Source organism: Pezoporus occidentalis, unplaced genomic scaffold, assembly GCF_034315485.1.
Source record: "Pezoporus occidentalis ecotype Australia unplaced genomic scaffold, CSIRO_AGI_Poc_V1 ctg16, whole genome shotgun sequence".
Lineage (NCBI taxonomy): Eukaryota > Metazoa > Chordata > Aves > Psittaciformes > Psittacidae > Pezoporus > Pezoporus occidentalis.
Window position 1 is genome coordinate 7,351,498 of NW_026913425.1, and position 16,351 is coordinate 7,367,848.

The 16,351-nt window shown below is 37.8% G+C and overlaps 1 protein-coding gene across 6 annotated transcripts in view; it reads left to right on the top strand.

Moving 5' to 3' along the window:
- Positions 1–16,351, top strand: part of SMARCA2 (SWI/SNF related, matrix associated, actin dependent regulator of chromatin, subfamily a, member 2) — a 110,295-nt gene that overhangs the window by 65,276 nt on the left and 28,668 nt on the right. For all 6 annotated transcript variants that reach the window (XM_062612518.1, XM_062612515.1, XM_062612516.1 and 3 more), the window contains 5 exons: positions 568–734; positions 3,376–3,539; positions 6,018–6,245; positions 9,244–9,321; positions 14,013–14,231. In XM_062612518.1, coding sequence (XP_062468502.1) covers positions 568–734; positions 3,376–3,539; positions 6,018–6,245; positions 9,244–9,321; positions 14,013–14,231 — 856 coding nt within the window. The remainder of the gene's footprint in view (positions 1–567; positions 735–3,375; positions 3,540–6,017; positions 6,246–9,243; positions 9,322–14,012; positions 14,232–16,351) is intronic.

Genomic DNA, 16,351 nt, shown 5'->3' on the forward strand with positions numbered 1-16,351 from the left:
TAATCAAAGCAACTAAACATTGTTCAGGACTACCAAAGTTACATGGCTAAAGAGTATATCCTTTGTCAAACTCCTCCCATTATTTCTGTATATTAGTTCTGTTTGAAATATTTCACTCTCTTGTGCATAGTCACTGAGTGGAAGAGGAATTGTTTCAAACATGTGCCTGATGAATACAGCTTATAGCTGCAGTAAATGTGATGTAAAAGCAAAACTAGCAGGTGAATGTCTTAACTGATAAAATGCTTACCTAGCTGAGAACTAATGTTTTTTTTTTTTAATAAATAATGAAACAGAATAGAGTTTCATAATGGAAGGTATTCTATGTGGTTGAAAGTCCACACATTTTCTGTAACTGAAGAAAAATCCTTTCTAAACGGGAGTTCACAAGGATGTTTATTTTTTCATTTTAATCAACGTAAATATTTTTAAAGAGAGAAAAGTGCTATTAGTCATTTTTATCTAAAGTAAATTAATGTCTCTGTTGTACTCTGACATAATAATGATTAAAAACTTTTCTAAATGACATTTTATTCTGGCATTTACTGTGCTTTTTCTCTTCAACAGAGCCGAACTTTATCGGGCCTCAGGGAAGTTTGAGCTGCTCGATCGTATTCTACCAAAATTACGAGCTACTAACCATCGTGTGCTCCTTTTCTGTCAAATGACATCACTCATGACCATTATGGAAGACTATTTTGCCTTTCGAAATTTCCTTTACCTACGTCTTGATGGTAAGCTACATGAAAAAAAAAAACAGATAATAAGTTAGGAGGTAGCATGCTTCATTAGTTTGGGCTTTTTGACACTTTTCTTTTATCTGTTTAACCTGCAAACCATTTGTTTGAGGGATTGTTTTGATGGACACTCAGGTCTGTTCCTGGAATGCAGATTATATAGAGATTTGATGTTCAGGGGCTGATCTCTTCTTCAAACAAGGTTTAAAAATCGAAGGGCCCAATCAGTTGTCACTGTGTAAGTTGTCTGAAAGTATTCTCATGATGAGAGATGACAATGCTAGTGTTTTGCCTAGATTCTAGCGAAATTGATTAGTTTGTACCTGATTAAACTTCAGCCGCTATTCTCCACAGGATAACTGAATTTCAGTGACAAGTAAAGTACTTGTAGTTTTCCTGAATTTCATAGGAGGGTCAGTAGCCTCTATTACTCTATGTGTAAATATGTTTTATTACCTTTGAATGAAAAGATTATTTAGAAACATAGTGGAGTATTATTGAAGGGAGAATAGCTAAAAATAGCATATCCTATGTGAGGCTTAAACCTGTTTGAAAGAAGTTTCCATTTTGGCTTTTTTCCATGTTGATGATCTCTGCCTCACACTGACCTTCTTAAATATTACTTTTACTTCATATGTTTATCTCACACATTATAGTAATTACGTAGGCCAGCAGCATTTATCAGACTAACTTTTTAATAGAAAAACAATGATTAATAGAAACATGAAGAATAACATGACTAAAATGAGAGTTTAAGGTCCTTTGAATATTCTTTTTACAACATTTCAAGTTGACTCTTTGCTTCATGCTTTATTTGGAAGAAAAGGTAAACGAAACTTGAAATGCTGTTATCCTCAAATGTAAAATAGAGTAATGAAACTCAGACGCAAACGAGCTCCCTCACTGTGACATAGGACGTTTTTGTCAAAACTGGCAGAAGAATATAGTACTGTGTTAGCAAAACCCTCCTTGCACCTCTGGCCTGCTAGTGTTTTAATGCTTCCATTCAAGAAAGATTAGTTATATTACAGTTAAAATATTTTAAATTACCTTAGACCATGTATTTTAAAATTAATTCTTTTTCATGTATAATGTCTGTGGAAATATACAGTATGGTAAATACAGTTCCTTCATTTCATTAAGGTTTTGCAGGTGATCCATTAAATCAGTGAGATGAACTGTTTTTTCTTCTTTTCCAGTTTTGTGATTATAGATTATCATCATTCTGTGCTGGCATGTATATGTAGATTCTGTCCAGCTGTCTTATCACATAAAGGTGTTTTCTACCCAAGTCATGTGCTTTTTAAGAGAATGGGTTTCTGTGGGCCAGCAGTTTGGCTATGTGATTGTACTGGTATGGCTGGGATGAAGCCAGTTCTCCTCCTAGCAGCTGATACAGTGCTGTGCTTTGCATTTGCTAGGCAAGGTTGTTAACACACTGGTGGTAAAACTCCAGTATTTTGGCTGTTGATGAGCAGTGGTTGCAGAGTGTCCAGGCTTTATCTCCAAAGGACTCCTCTACCCCCAAGGCCAGTAGCTTGAGGGTGACCAATGACCTGGCTGTGACAGATGACCCAGGCTGACCTAAGGACATGCTTAGCAATAAAAGCTGAGGGAAATGAAAGTGGACGCAGGGGCATTCCTTGTTGCAGCATTTGTCTTCCCAAGCAATCATTACAGTTGCTGAGGCCCTGCTTTCCAGGAAGGGGCTGCATAGCTACCTATCGATGGGAAGTAGAAAATAAATTTCTTTTTTTACTTGGCTTGCATGCAGAGTTTTTGCTTTTACAAAACTGACTTTATGTCAGCCGAGGAGGTTTTCCATCTGATTTTCTCTCCCCATATGGATGAGTAAGGGGAGTGAGTGAAGGTCTGTCAGCCAGCTGGGGTCAACCTGCTACAGTAATAGAAAAGCTTCATCTTCTGTGCATACCTGAATAAAAATAGCAGAATGGCTTTCAGTTACAGGCAGAACTATAAAAAATATAAGGCAAACAGTGGACCAGGCTAAGGTGATGCATACAGATTGTTGTCAAAGTACGTGGATTTCATCCAGACAGCAGAGTGTACAGAGCTTGGGTTTTCCTTAGAACTTTGTCTATGTTTTCACCATGTTTGAATTCCTTCTCTGCTCTCACTCTGCCATTTTGCATCATCACAATCAAGATAAGTTTTGAAGAGTTTTCAATCCTTTTGCATTAATTATCGCTCTGAAGGCGGCACAGTCATTTTGATAAATCTCTAGGAAGGTAACTTCTAAAAATAATTAGATGCTGCTGTGACCAGAAGACATTAATCAAGCCAGAGTTTTCTTCTGTTTGGGTATATTGAATTGAAATTTATGTGAGTCCTAAAAAGGTCTAATAATGTTATCCAACATTTTAAAGTCCACTTTCGAAATGTCAAGAGAAGTACTTAAAAGAGGTATTTAGAAGTCCACCTCTTAGAAGTGATAGCCAGTTGACCAAAACATTCATGGCCAGTGTTTATTCCATATTACAGAAAATGTGGCAAAGACAGCAAAGAGCAAGCATGCTAAAATTTCTTCCACTTTTACATTTGGTACCGGACATTGTATTTCTATTATGTCAATTCACAGCTTTGTGACAGGATTGTGGGTTTTTTTGTTTCTTTCCAGGCACAACAAAATCGGAGGATCGAGCTGCTCTGTTGAAGAAGTTCAATGAACCTGGGTCACAATACTTTATCTTCTTGCTAAGTACAAGGGCTGGAGGGCTAGGCTTAAATCTCCAGGCTGCTGACACTGTCATAATCTTTGATAGTGACTGGAATCCTCACCAGGTTACTTCTGTTTACTTGTCTTCATGAAATGTGCACATAATTCACGATGCTTTTTTTGGATTGCTTCTTTAAATTGGGGATATAGCTGGGGGGGTGATGAGGGAAGGAATAGGCCCAGGGAAGTCATAAAATGCTGCTTTGGGAGGAATTAGCGAGGCAAATTGATGCAATCACACAGTTTTTTGGTTTGAGTCAATGAATAATTCTGTGTCTGTGTATGTTTATTATATAGGAGCCTTATAACCTGCTTCATTTATGTAGCTATACTTTTTAACCTTAGGACATTAGTAAGTAGCTCCCCGTTGAGTCTTCATTAGGTAGGTTGGAATATTTTTGTAAGGGCTGTGTGGAGTGCTGTCTTGTCTCAGGAAGTTACAGGATGTATCAGTGCAGCAGTCTTGGCCTGAGCCACTGACCTTGCGCTGTGCATTGGTGTGGGTGGGTAATAGTGAATACAGATTGCCAGGAAAAGACGGTATCAAACCACTTTGGCTTATTTCAGAAAGCCAGAAGAGGTAACTGAAGTCTTTGTCACTTAATGTCTTCTCTTTTTTCTTTTTTTTTTTTCCTTATGTAAGTGCCCTAGGCTCAGCTGTAACAGTTGTTTTTTCTCCTGCTTAGTAGCTGGTGCAGTGCTTTGGTTTTGGCTTTAGCCGGAGAACAGTGCTGATAACACACCAGTGTTTTTAGTTGTTGCTAAGTAATGCTTACTCTGATCAAGGACTTTTTCAGTCTTACGTTCTGCCACTGAAGAGGGGAATAAGAACCTGGGAGGGAGCAGGGACAGGACACCTGACCCAAACTAGCCAAAGGGGTATTCTATACCACAGCACATCATGCCCAGTATATAAACTGGGGGGAGTTACTGGGAAGGCCCACATCGCTGCTTGGGTCGGGCTGGGTGTCGGTCAACGGGTGGTGAGCAATTGTGCATCACTTGTGTTTATTGTTTTCTTTTCCTTTTCTGCTTTTAGATTTATATTCTCTCCCCTTGTTAGTTCCTTTACCATTATTATTATTGGTGGTAGTAGTAGTGTTATACCTTACACTGGACTTAGTTGTGTATATACCATATTATATTGTATTATACCGTAGTTACTGGACTGTTCTTACCTCAACCCATGAGATTTACATTCTTTTGATTCTCTTCCTCGTCACTCTGGGAGCAGGGGAGGAAGAAGCAGGGAGTGAGCGAGCAGCTGTGTGGTTTTGAGTTACCAGCTGGGCTTAAACCACGGCAGTAAATTAGATTCTTCTGGAAGTGTATAATTGTGTGTTTTCAGCTGTTGCGCAAATATATACAAATCACATCGTAGTCAATAGCCACATGTGAAACTAAGGGAAGTGAGACTAAAAAGAAATGAAAAACTCTGTTTCCTTAGTTTACCATTTTCCTGTACTTTTGAGAATTATTATATAAACAAATTCTTATTGTGGCATCATCTTCACTCTTCATGCATACTTCAGATAAACCTTTAGATTGCAGCAGCTGCATCACACATAATGCTTGAGGAGGGAATTGTGGGAAGGAGAGAGCTTACAATGCAAAAGCAAGGTACTGTACCAAAATAGGCAAATTAATTGCCAGTTTTCTTTTTTTTTTTTTTCTCTACATCAAGACATTTCTGGGTTGTTAGGTAGGACAAAACTGTGGTAGTATTTTGAGGTTACGTACCCTTCGTTATTTGACTATGCTGAAGTAGAAATGCGTCATTAGAAACCCATCATTTATAGGAATCAATGCATTTTGCTTTTTCTGTAAGAAAATATATGAAATTTTGATTTAACAAAAGAAATTCTTCACCTCTGTCCTTTCTACTTCCATTTTTTATAAGTGAAATTACCTGACCAAAGAATAAATACTTTGATTCTCATTCTTTTATAGATGAACTTAAAGTCAGTAGGATCATATTTAAGCTTTTTTCACACGCAAATATTCCAATTTAAAAGCTGATTCAACAGATTAAAAAATTTTTACCTAAGATATTTAAGAATAATCTACAACCTTTAGTAGATCAGTTTATGTATGGGTTTTTTCCTAGTAATTTTGTTGCTCTCTTTTACTGCAGTCAAGAAATATTTTAGTTAGGGTTCATTCTGGTTTGACAAGCCATGATCCTTGAATACAAGGGTTAAAAATATGTACATCATGAATACAAGGGTTAAAAATAGGTGCATCAGCCTTTTTCAGTCACTGCACATGCTTTCACCAAGTTTTCAGCTTACTGCACTTGCACTGTACGGAGTATGTCAATGTTTTTTCCTTTCAATTCTCCCCCGCCTGCGTCTTGATGAAGTTTTGAGAAAGAAAACAATGAGGAACCATGAACAGTGTGAACTATGGTGTAGACTGCCTTTTGAGTACTTCTTTTTTTATACCCCCCCCAAAAAAAATCAGCATTATAATGTCCTTTAAGCAGAGAGCAATTACAGTAGCACACTCAAAATATAAAACGCTCTCTGTTCTCTGCTTAATAGGACTTACAAGCCCAAGACAGAGCTCACCGAATTGGTCAGCAGAATGAAGTTCGGGTCCTGCGACTGTGCACTGTGAACAGCGTGGAAGAGAAGATACTTGCTGCTGCAAAGTATAAGCTGAATGTAGATCAAAAAGTCATTCAGGCTGGAATGTTCGATCAGAAATCTTCAAGCCATGAAAGGAGAGCCTTCCTACAGGCTATATTAGAGCACGAAGAAGAAAATGAGGTAAGGTAGTTAGAAATAAACAGTAAGAGGATGTTTTAGGAAGTACTAAGTCATTTTTTTCATCAGTTATAAAGATTGTAATCTCCTTTGAAATTAGAAGTGTCATCAGATTCTTACCATCCAGTCAAAGAAACAACTTTGTATTTTCTCTCTTTTAATTTTTTTTTTGTCACAGTAATGGGTTATAATGTAATGATTGTGATGTAATGGTTATGATTTTGTCTTAGTGTAGAATTAGGCATTGTAACTTCAGCCAATTCCACCTTTTAATATTTTTGGCAAAAAATTTTATGCAGACAAAGAATTTTTCCTTAACAGATTTTAAAACAGTTCCTAAATCCAGTTTGTATGTTAAACTAAGTAATCTGATTTTCAGACATGCTGAACAGCTAGTACTACCTAGGTTCAGTTATGAAAGACCATGTCTACTGTGCTTCTTTTAGATCCGGGGTAAGAGTAAAAACCTGCTTTGATGTGCTCTGGGGTTAGGACAAGCCAGGAAAATAACTGTTGTCCAACCTGGATTTCTGGTTACCACTTCCTCTTTAAGAAACAATTGGTTATATAAAAACAGCTATCAAGTCTTTTATAATAGTGGGAAGTGAGGTGGTAGAATCACTGACTGTATGTGCCTGTGTTTTCATTGCGTTCTTCACTGGAATTGTGAGTGTGGAATGGCAAGTCCCTTCTTATGCTTGTCACTGCAGACTCTTAATGCGAACAGAATTCAGTTTTTGAATGAAAGCTGCATTTGGGAGAGAGTGTATTAACATATCAATTATATGAAGGCATACACAAAAGAAATCTATTCTGCAGTGACTTTTTTTCCCCACCCATAATAGTTAAAATATCCTGTACTAGTTAAAAACGCAGTGGTTTCAAGCCTGATTTTGCCTCTGGATATGCCTTGTATGTCTGAATATGGTACACACTGAAAGAAAAGAAGATTCTATAGTTTGTATTTCACAGGCATCCTTCGGTATGTAAAGTTTCAAAGACCAAGGAGTTTACTTCTTCAGTAGTTAAATCTTTCCTTTTGTGTAATTTTTTTGTCTTGTGAATTTAGAGAAAGCTAGTACATCTTTAAGATAGGATTTTGTATTGAGAAAGGCTGAGAAACAGTTTACCAGCAATTGTCTTTTATTTAAGATCTGAATTCAGGAATGGGATGATGTATATGCATCATTTTTGATCAAGTAAAACTAGTTCTCAAGCAGCAAACACCATCTATATGAGTAGATAGATGAACTTGAAACCAATAGAAATTTTCAATAGGCCTGTGGATTTGTTTTTAAATTTGACATAAATACGTTACGTTTTCAGAGCTCTAGAAAATACTTATCTGAGAATGTTTCAAAAGTTAGAACTGTGGTTCAGGCCTACTTGACATGCTTTATTTCATAGATGGCTTCAGAGCAATCTGCTTCTTGTGTGTTGTTCAGATGCACTTAATCTGCTGTCCTGAGCAAGTGCAGATTTAACAAAGGTTTGATTGCCAGTCAGTCTTTAAACTAAGCATTAGTATTGGAGTCTGACTCCTAACAGGCTGAAGTTGAAGATTTCCAATAAAATTTCTTTGTGAACAGAGACCATGCAAAACTTTGCCTAAACACTGAAAATGCTGATGGAGTAAGAGGGTTTGAATTTGCACCATCCAGCCCTGGTCAGCCATTCCTTCTTCATTGCAACAGCACTGAAAAGAAAGTTTTAATATTGAATGAGAGATAGCAGTACTAGATAAAGCAAGGAGGTAATTTGTGTGTATTTAGAAAGATATATTGGAATGACAGGAATGTATGACTGGTCATTTGAAGTAACTTGGAGGCTTTTTTTTGTTGGAATGGGTGTTAATTTTTCTTTGCCAAGTCTTCCTGGTTGGCAGCAGGATTAGTCAGACTAACCACAGATGATGCTGACATTGTGGCTTGTGCTGTGGGATCCCTTATTTTTTTCAGGTCACAGGTTGCTCTGTTTGAAGTGACAGGAAGCATGGAAAACTTTCATGAGGGTGACTTTCTTCACTGATCATAAAAGAAGGGATCTGTGCTCTTTTTTTCTCTCTGTGTGTAACTATGTTAATTTCCTTATTTGAACATTGAAGGAGCACTAGCTAGAACTGGGAAGAACTAGCTCTCTGCCATTTTCCCAGTCCCTTTTTCCATGTTAAAATTTAAATTACATGTTCATGAAGCTACAGAGGCATTTGTTGCAAATTGCATTAATAAGAACTATGGGTTTTTTTCTGAGGTTTAGAAATCTTGCCAGTAGAAGGAAAATGAGGTTTGTGGATATAGGTAAAGGTATTTTCTGTTTATTTCTGGAAAAAACAAAAGCTACATAACTTTTTTTTTTTTTGGTGCCATATGCAGCATTCTGTACTCTCATTTCACAGAGTACAAAGCATGAGTTTTCATGAAAGATTTGAAGTCTGCAGCAAACTGTAATATAGGTTCAGCAAGCCCTATGCAGGAACCAGTATGTTCCAGTGTAACGACATGTTTTGTTTGGGTTTGTTTTTTGGTTTTTTTGTTGTTGTTGATTTTGTTGTTTTTTGTTACTGTTGTTGTTGTTTATTTGTTTTTTTTTTATATAACCCAGACATTTTCATTCTTCTTGCTTTGACAGCAAAGACCTCAAGATGCAGAATGGTATTTCTGAGGGAGTACTGTAAAACAGCAGAACGGAAATGCATATATTTTAACTGAAGCACTAACTGTGCTTCTGACCCAGGAAAACCACAACCCAAAATTTCCTGATTGCGTATTTGCTCATTTCCTCATTCTGAATTCATGAAGGTGGTAATAAGTCACATTTGTCTCTCTGATTTATGTCCATTTTGTGTTACTTCTGACTTGTTGAATACTTTAAAAGCTTTAGGTTCATTTTGCATGTTTCACAGGTTTTGTGACGGAAGGTCAGTAAAACTGACCTGATGGAGGCTGTTACTTCAAATTGCATGTAGCTTCTTTCTAATACCTTTACCCGTGTATGTAACCAGGAGGAAGATGAAGTTCCTGATGATGAGACTCTGAATCAGATGATTGCTCGACGAGAGGAGGAATTTGATCTCTTTATGGTAAGGATGATATTATCATAAGTATAGTATCTTCTGTGGTGTTTTTGACAAAGGCCTTACCCTTTTGTCGTGCAAATTTTAGAAAACTTCGTTGGAGGAATAGGTTTTATTTACTTGCATTGTTTGTCTGAAGAAATGGCAGTAGTCTGCTTTAATAAAGGATTCTTCACAGGACAAAAAGACTTCGGAGATCCTTGCAGACAGTGTAGTGGAACAGTGCCAGCCTGGAGGAAGAGTTTGGCATGACCTGAGAAATTACAGTGCAAAGCTAATAGTCCTAGTTTGGCTTGCTAATACTACAATATACTTTAATTTTTCAACATTTCTTCTGACTTTTGGTCTATGATATTGGCAAAGACAGAGATGGGAACTTAACAAGATAGTAAATTAGTAGACTGATTAGTGATTAATGGACTGACTTTGTGAGCTAACTGGGTTTGCTGATGGTTTTGTCAAAGGCCCAGTTAGCTGTATCTCTGCTGCTACAACTGTCTGACAGTTACTGGAGTAGAGCTAGCAACTGGTTCGGATGCAAGCAATGCAGTTTTATTAGTACTTCCTTTTTTGTTAGCGCTGCTACAATAATGATGGAATAATTACTAAAATGTCAGCATAGGCAGGCCACTTGCCTTTTAGTGTGTGTACAGTGTGGGGATTGCTGGAAGACCTTTGAACGTCACTGACACAGCAACAGGAGAATACTTTTAAGTATTTATATTTATTTGTTATACTTTTAAGTACCATCCCTCTAATACTACATGGGGTGCTTTGTTCTGCAAAGTGAAACAAGAAAGATACTCATGTATATGAATGAAAGTATATTGGGTGGTATCCACAGAAACAACCATTGGTAGTACAACAGGTTTTTAATGTCTCTTTTAATGTCACCTGTAAAATGTCACTGTACACAAGTGTGCAGGGGTCCATTTTACAGAAGTGCAACAAACCAAAGTGGGACCTGTTGGTTCAGGTGCACAGCTGGCAAAGGCCATGTGTCCCCCATGTGGCCAGTGTCTTCTGTCATTGCTGACTTGACAGTTTAGCCCTCTTGTGCAGTTTCACTGGTTGTTACCTCAGAAGAGCTGAAACCTCTAAAGCTAGGCTGCACAGAAAAGAAGTGCTTACGAACACCTGTCTTTTAAAACTTTCCTTCAGTGATTTGCAGGCAAGGAAACCAAGAGGTGGTCCTTTCATCCAAAATGATAAATTTCAGCCAAACTATTTGCTGAAAGTACCTTGAGTTCTACAAAAATGGATCTGCTGCTGTAAAGCTTCTCAGTACTTCGCCTTCAGACCCAGAAGGAAAGAACTAATCCGTGGATTGAAAGTATCTGATGAATTTGTCTATTTACAGCAAAGGTCTGCAATGTTACCTTTTTGGATCAAGTTTGAAGGCTGTTAACAACCATTCAGTTAAACAGTTGAGGGCCTAGAGTGAAGACAGTTTTAGCACTGTGTAGGCTGAATTTATGCTTTTCATACCAATTTACATGAAAGGTTTTATGGGAGAGTAAAGAGTTAGTAGTAGGTAATAAAAATTTGAAGATGCACAGCTAGCATGCTTTGAAAGCCAGGGGTTTGAAAATACTTGATAGAAACAGTGAAGTTAAATATTAACTGGCTAAAAATAATCTTAATTGTTAGTAATTTTTTTATTATTATTTTAATAAACTGATTAGAAAAGTCTGAAGAAAAAGTTTGACAGTCAGGGTTGTTTGTCTTATTTTTATCAATATTTCGGGTCTTGCTTAGTCAGATAAAGGGCACAAAGATGCGTTTATATACTCGTTACCTCAGTGATATTTGTGGAACCTCATTCCCTGTGTGTTTTGGTGTGTTTAACTAGGCCTAGAGGTGTTAAAGCATGTATTCTGCTTATTTAAAGTGGAGACAGTTCCAAAACAGTAGGCAAGAGAGTAGATGGGTTCCTTGAGAACCTGTACTGTGTTCACTTTTCATGTTAGAAGTATTTTTGGTGTAGATCTTGAAATGTAGCTGTAGAGCTGAATGCAGTGTTCAGAAAGAAGATGTGTGCAAGTGGGCTATTAAACAATGACATATATAACAATAGATAAAAAACACTTGGTAAGGTATGGGAAGATAGGACCAGAGGTTTTCCAGAGATAAAAGTAGTTTGAGTTAGTATCCTGAGAAGAAACAAATGTTTGGATGTATCTTTTAGTCTCAGTGTGAGAATGTCTTTGGTTTTTCTTCCCGAGTGTTTTTACTTCAGAAAACAGCTACTAACATATACTGCCTTTAGTGTTCAGTATTTGTCTTAGAGTTATAAACATGGTCATCAGGGGAAAAAAAAGTTTAGCATTCATTTCATGTACTTATTATAATACGATGTCCCTGGCTCCACTGGAGTTCTCTGGTAAACAATAGAGAAATCTATCCCGTCTATCCCGTTTGGGCGTTCTCTCAGTGCAGCTTGCTGGTTGCCAAATTAACAATAAACCAAGCCAGTTGTCTGGCTGGGATGAGAAATTTTTTGAAATTAATTCAGATTGAATGAGATGTTCTTTAAATGATGAAATACAGAAGTCTGCTATAAAACACTAAAGGCTATACAGCCCATTTGTCATTGTCTGAGGTAATGAAGGACGGTGAAAACCCACATGTATTTGTAGTTGCGTCTTGAATGTAGTTGGGCCTACAGACTGAAGATGCACATCTTGCATTCTGCTTTTCACTGAGTTTAGAAATCAGATTGGGCAGCAGACGAGATAATAAAGACAGCTTGTAAGATGCTGTGCCTGAGGTAGTATTACAGGAATCTTTGTATTTGAGAAGTGTCAAGATGAAAGAAGATTGAGCATATTGAACAGTGCCATCGTTAAGCCTCGGTTGGTAAATTTGGCTGGATTTGAGTTGCCTCTATAGATAGATAGTGTCTCTGAATTTATGCATATCTGTGTCTTGGCTGGATATATGAAAGGATGATATGTCTAGTTGGCATCCTGTATAAGCGCAGCATCATGCACACAAGGGGTTTGTGCATATCTGAGAAAGCTTTTTACAAACGTCTGTGGGGCAAAGCAGTAGCCTGTTGTGATGTTACAGACAATTCTGATGCCAGTCTATTTATGTTAATTTTTTAAATATGGAAACTAAGTGCTTGGTGGCCATCTATTTGTTTTCTTTGCTTAGCAACTTACTGCTGTTTCAGTACTTCAGAAGGCCTATTTAAAAGGCTATTCATATTACCTGATATGGGCTCCTTAAAAAAATGCAAATGGGATTCACAGGACCATAGAAGCCCGGGTCAGCATATAGTCAATAGAGAGAGGTGGATGTTTCCCTCAGAGGATTATAAAGCACCTCACTGGCAAATATACAGTAGGTCATTTAAATGTATCCTCAAGTGTCCATATCTGTTGTATGAGGTGATTGTTTACCACACTTGAAATAAATTTATGTGATAATTTCAACTTCAGCTTAACATCTTAACATTACTTTCAGATATTCTTAACACTTTACCTAATCTTATCTGACATTTTTATATGTTGGTTTTGTGGTTTTTTTTGGCCTAGTATAGCAAGAAAAATTCAGTGCTTTACGCATGTTTGCTTTAAGCATGTTTGCTTTAAGCATGGCTGGCACTGTGTAGGCAAGATTTTTTTCTGAATTCTTCTCTCCATTCCCTTTTTCTAATACTAGCTTCTAAGTTTTCTTCTGATATCCAGGCTCACAAAACTAGTGTGTTTCAGTTACTCTTTCTAGTTACGTAACACCTCATGAGAATATTGTAAAGGCATGATTAGTTATCTGCAGATCACATTATGAATACAAAGAAATCATAAAACCTGTCCTGAAAAGGAAAAGATGTGTTTAATTAACACAAGTGTTCTTGTGATCTGCTTTGTATCACTTAGCTGCTGCTAAGTTGTCTCAGTTACCTCAGTAAAAGCTAGTTATGGAGTAATGAACTTGACTGAAAATCATCAAATGTAGCTACTTTTTATAGCTGCATTTAAAAAGTATTTAGAAGATTATGGAAGGGGAATACCTGCAAAGGACTTGGTTTAAAGTTTGTCCTGGGTTCAGCAGTAGCAGTCATTTTTCTCCTCCTTGGTAGCTGGTGTAGTGCAGTGTTTTGACTTTCAGCTCTGGAACAGAGCTGATAACAAGGATGTTTTGGTTTGGCCAAGGGCTTTGTGAGCCTCATGCTCTGCCAGGGAGGAGGGGAAGCCAGGAGGAAGCAGAGACAGGACACCTGACCCAAACTGACCAAAGAGGTATTCCATACCGCAGCACGTCATGCCCAGGATGTAACTGGGAGTTAGCCGGAAGGGCTGGGAGACTGCAGGGTTGGAGGAGGTATCGGTCAGAGCTTGGTCGGGCTGGGGGGGGCGAGTTATCGGTCGGCTGGTGGTAAGATGATGTATTCTCTTCCCTTGTTATTTCCTTTATCGTTATTATCATTGGTGGTAGCAGTAGTGATCTGTGTTATACCTTAGTTACTGTTCTTATCTCAACCCATGGGAGTTGCATTCTTTTCGGTTCTCCTCTCCATCCCTCCGGGAGCAGGGGGAGGGCAAGAAAGGGGGGGAAGTGAGTGAACGAGTTACCTGACTGGGTTTAAACCACGACAAAGTTTCAGGTATCATTAGATAGCCAGGGGTTTCCATGGTCCACTTAATATTTGCCCTTGAAATCGTTTTATCCTTTTCCAACTGCCATTGTAGCGCATGGACATGGACCGTCGCAGGGAGGATGCAAGAAACCCCAAGCGTAAGCCCCGCTTGATGGAGGAAGATGAATTACCATCTTGGATTATTAAGGATGATGCTGAAGTTGAAAGGCTTACATGTGAAGAAGAAGAGGAGAAAATATTCGGAAGAGGATCCCGTCAACGCAGGGATGTGGACTACAGTGATGCTCTTACAGAGAAACAGTGGCTGCGGGTAGGTTATCCCTTTTTTGTCCTTTACAGTTGAAATTTATTCGTTTGTGTTATTTCTTTTTCCTATTTGAAGACTGCAGTTGCACCAGGAAGAAAAAGCACAATATTATAGTCAAGGCCTAAATATTCTTGTTATTCAGCTTTTGCTGCTGTGTTGAAGGCATAAGTAGATTTTAAGCTGCATTGCTGAAACTTCAGTCAGTGTTATTAAATGCTGAATCAGGATAGTTTTTTCATGTAACTATTCTATTGCCATGAATCTTGACATATTTCTTACATCTTAATTCCATAAGTGCTGTCTTAAAGGTGTATCAAGAATGCTTTCACAGTGAAAGAAGACCAGTGATCTGGGTATATTACAGCTTTCTGTGCTGCAGAAGCTTCATTTTGTTACTGTTTTTAAACACCTCTTAAGAATTTGGAAACTTTGACCAGTCTTTTTTCTCTCACACTGTTTCATTTCCAAGTCCTGAGCATTTCTTAGCTCCATTGAGATTAAGACTCTTGATAAATGATACAAGAATTTAAATAAAGATTCTAAACTTAACTCACACCAAATCTGTGATTTTGTTGTACTTGAAGATTTCTGCCATTCTTCTGTGAAATACACATCTGATGAATTCTAATGCATGTACCTTTTCAGAATGACAGTAATGGGTGGTAAGGACGTGAGGTTTGATTGTTGGAAAGTCTTTTCAAAACCAGGAAATCTGTTTTTAACATATGTCAACAACTTCGTTTGAGATACGGACAGTGAGACTGATGCACCCTCAGCAAGTTTGCCAGTGACACCAAGCTGTGTGGTTTGGTTGATACGCCAGAGGGAGGGGATGCCATCCTGAGGGACCTTGATAGGCTGGAGAGATGGGCCAGTGAAAGTGTGCCAGTGTTCATGGCAGGTTGGACGGGGCTTTGAGCAACCTGGTTTAGTGAGAGGTGCCCCTGCCCATGGCAGTGGTTTTAAACTGGATGATCTTTAAAGATACCTTCCAACCCAAATCGTTCTGTGATTCTTTGATGTTGTTATGATTTCCAAAAGATACCGGTAAAATACTGTATGGGCAAAACTAGTCCACATCGATGGACAGAGGTGAGTTTTGTCATAACATAATTACAGACCTAATGGAACATGTACAGTGTAGGTTTTGTGTATAACTTACTACAAATACATATAATTCTTACCTACTTCCGTTGTAAACATGATGATTTTGAGAGTGCATTGTGAGTTTCTGCTGCTGCTTAGGGAGCAAGTTTTGCATTATACATCAGTTGTAAGTCTAAGCAAGTTTATGAAACTGCAGTAGTTTGGTACTTGGTATTTTCAAGTAGTCAGTGGAGAAGAAAGACCTAGAAACATAAACTTCTATCTCGAACATTTACCCATTACCCATTACTCCTACAGTGGACTTGATAGTGTACATCTACTCAAGGTCATTTTAAGCTAATTATTTTTAATGATGGAATACTCTCACTATGGCAACATACACTTCACCTTTGGCTTTTATGGTTTTTGTCCTGAGTTGTTTATGATGTTTACGTTAAGCACTTCACTGTCAAAAATGCCAGCCCTGAAATATCATCTGATCCATCTTCCTACTTAGGGTGGAATCAGCCACCCCTGTATCCTTTATACTAGATATTCATCTGTTCTTTAAAGCCTTTCATAATAGTGAATTTAGAAGGGGAGCGTATTTACCTATTCAGCTTTCCTTTGTATTTCATCTGAATTTTCCTCTTGGCTTTTAAGCCAATTACTTCTTGTTCTGATCACTCTGGTCATACGGAACAAGCTGCTGCTTTTCTTTTTTCAACATTTCTGTATGTCTTAGAAAAGATGTTTCGTGCTTCAGTCAGTTCTTGAGGTTAACAACCACTGCTCATTCATTCTTCTCCCATAATTGCAGTTTTCTAGATCTCTTGATTGTTTTCACTGATTTCCCCTAGCTGCTCTGTGTGTGACCTACACATTTCTACAAGTTTGGCCAAAAGCTAGGCAACAAAATTCCAAGTGCAGTGCCATTTCAATGAGGAGGTGGAGTTCTCTTGCATAATTTCTAGGATACTTATGCCTTATAATTCAGTATTTCATTTTTTTAATGCTAAAGGTATTGACTCATGTTA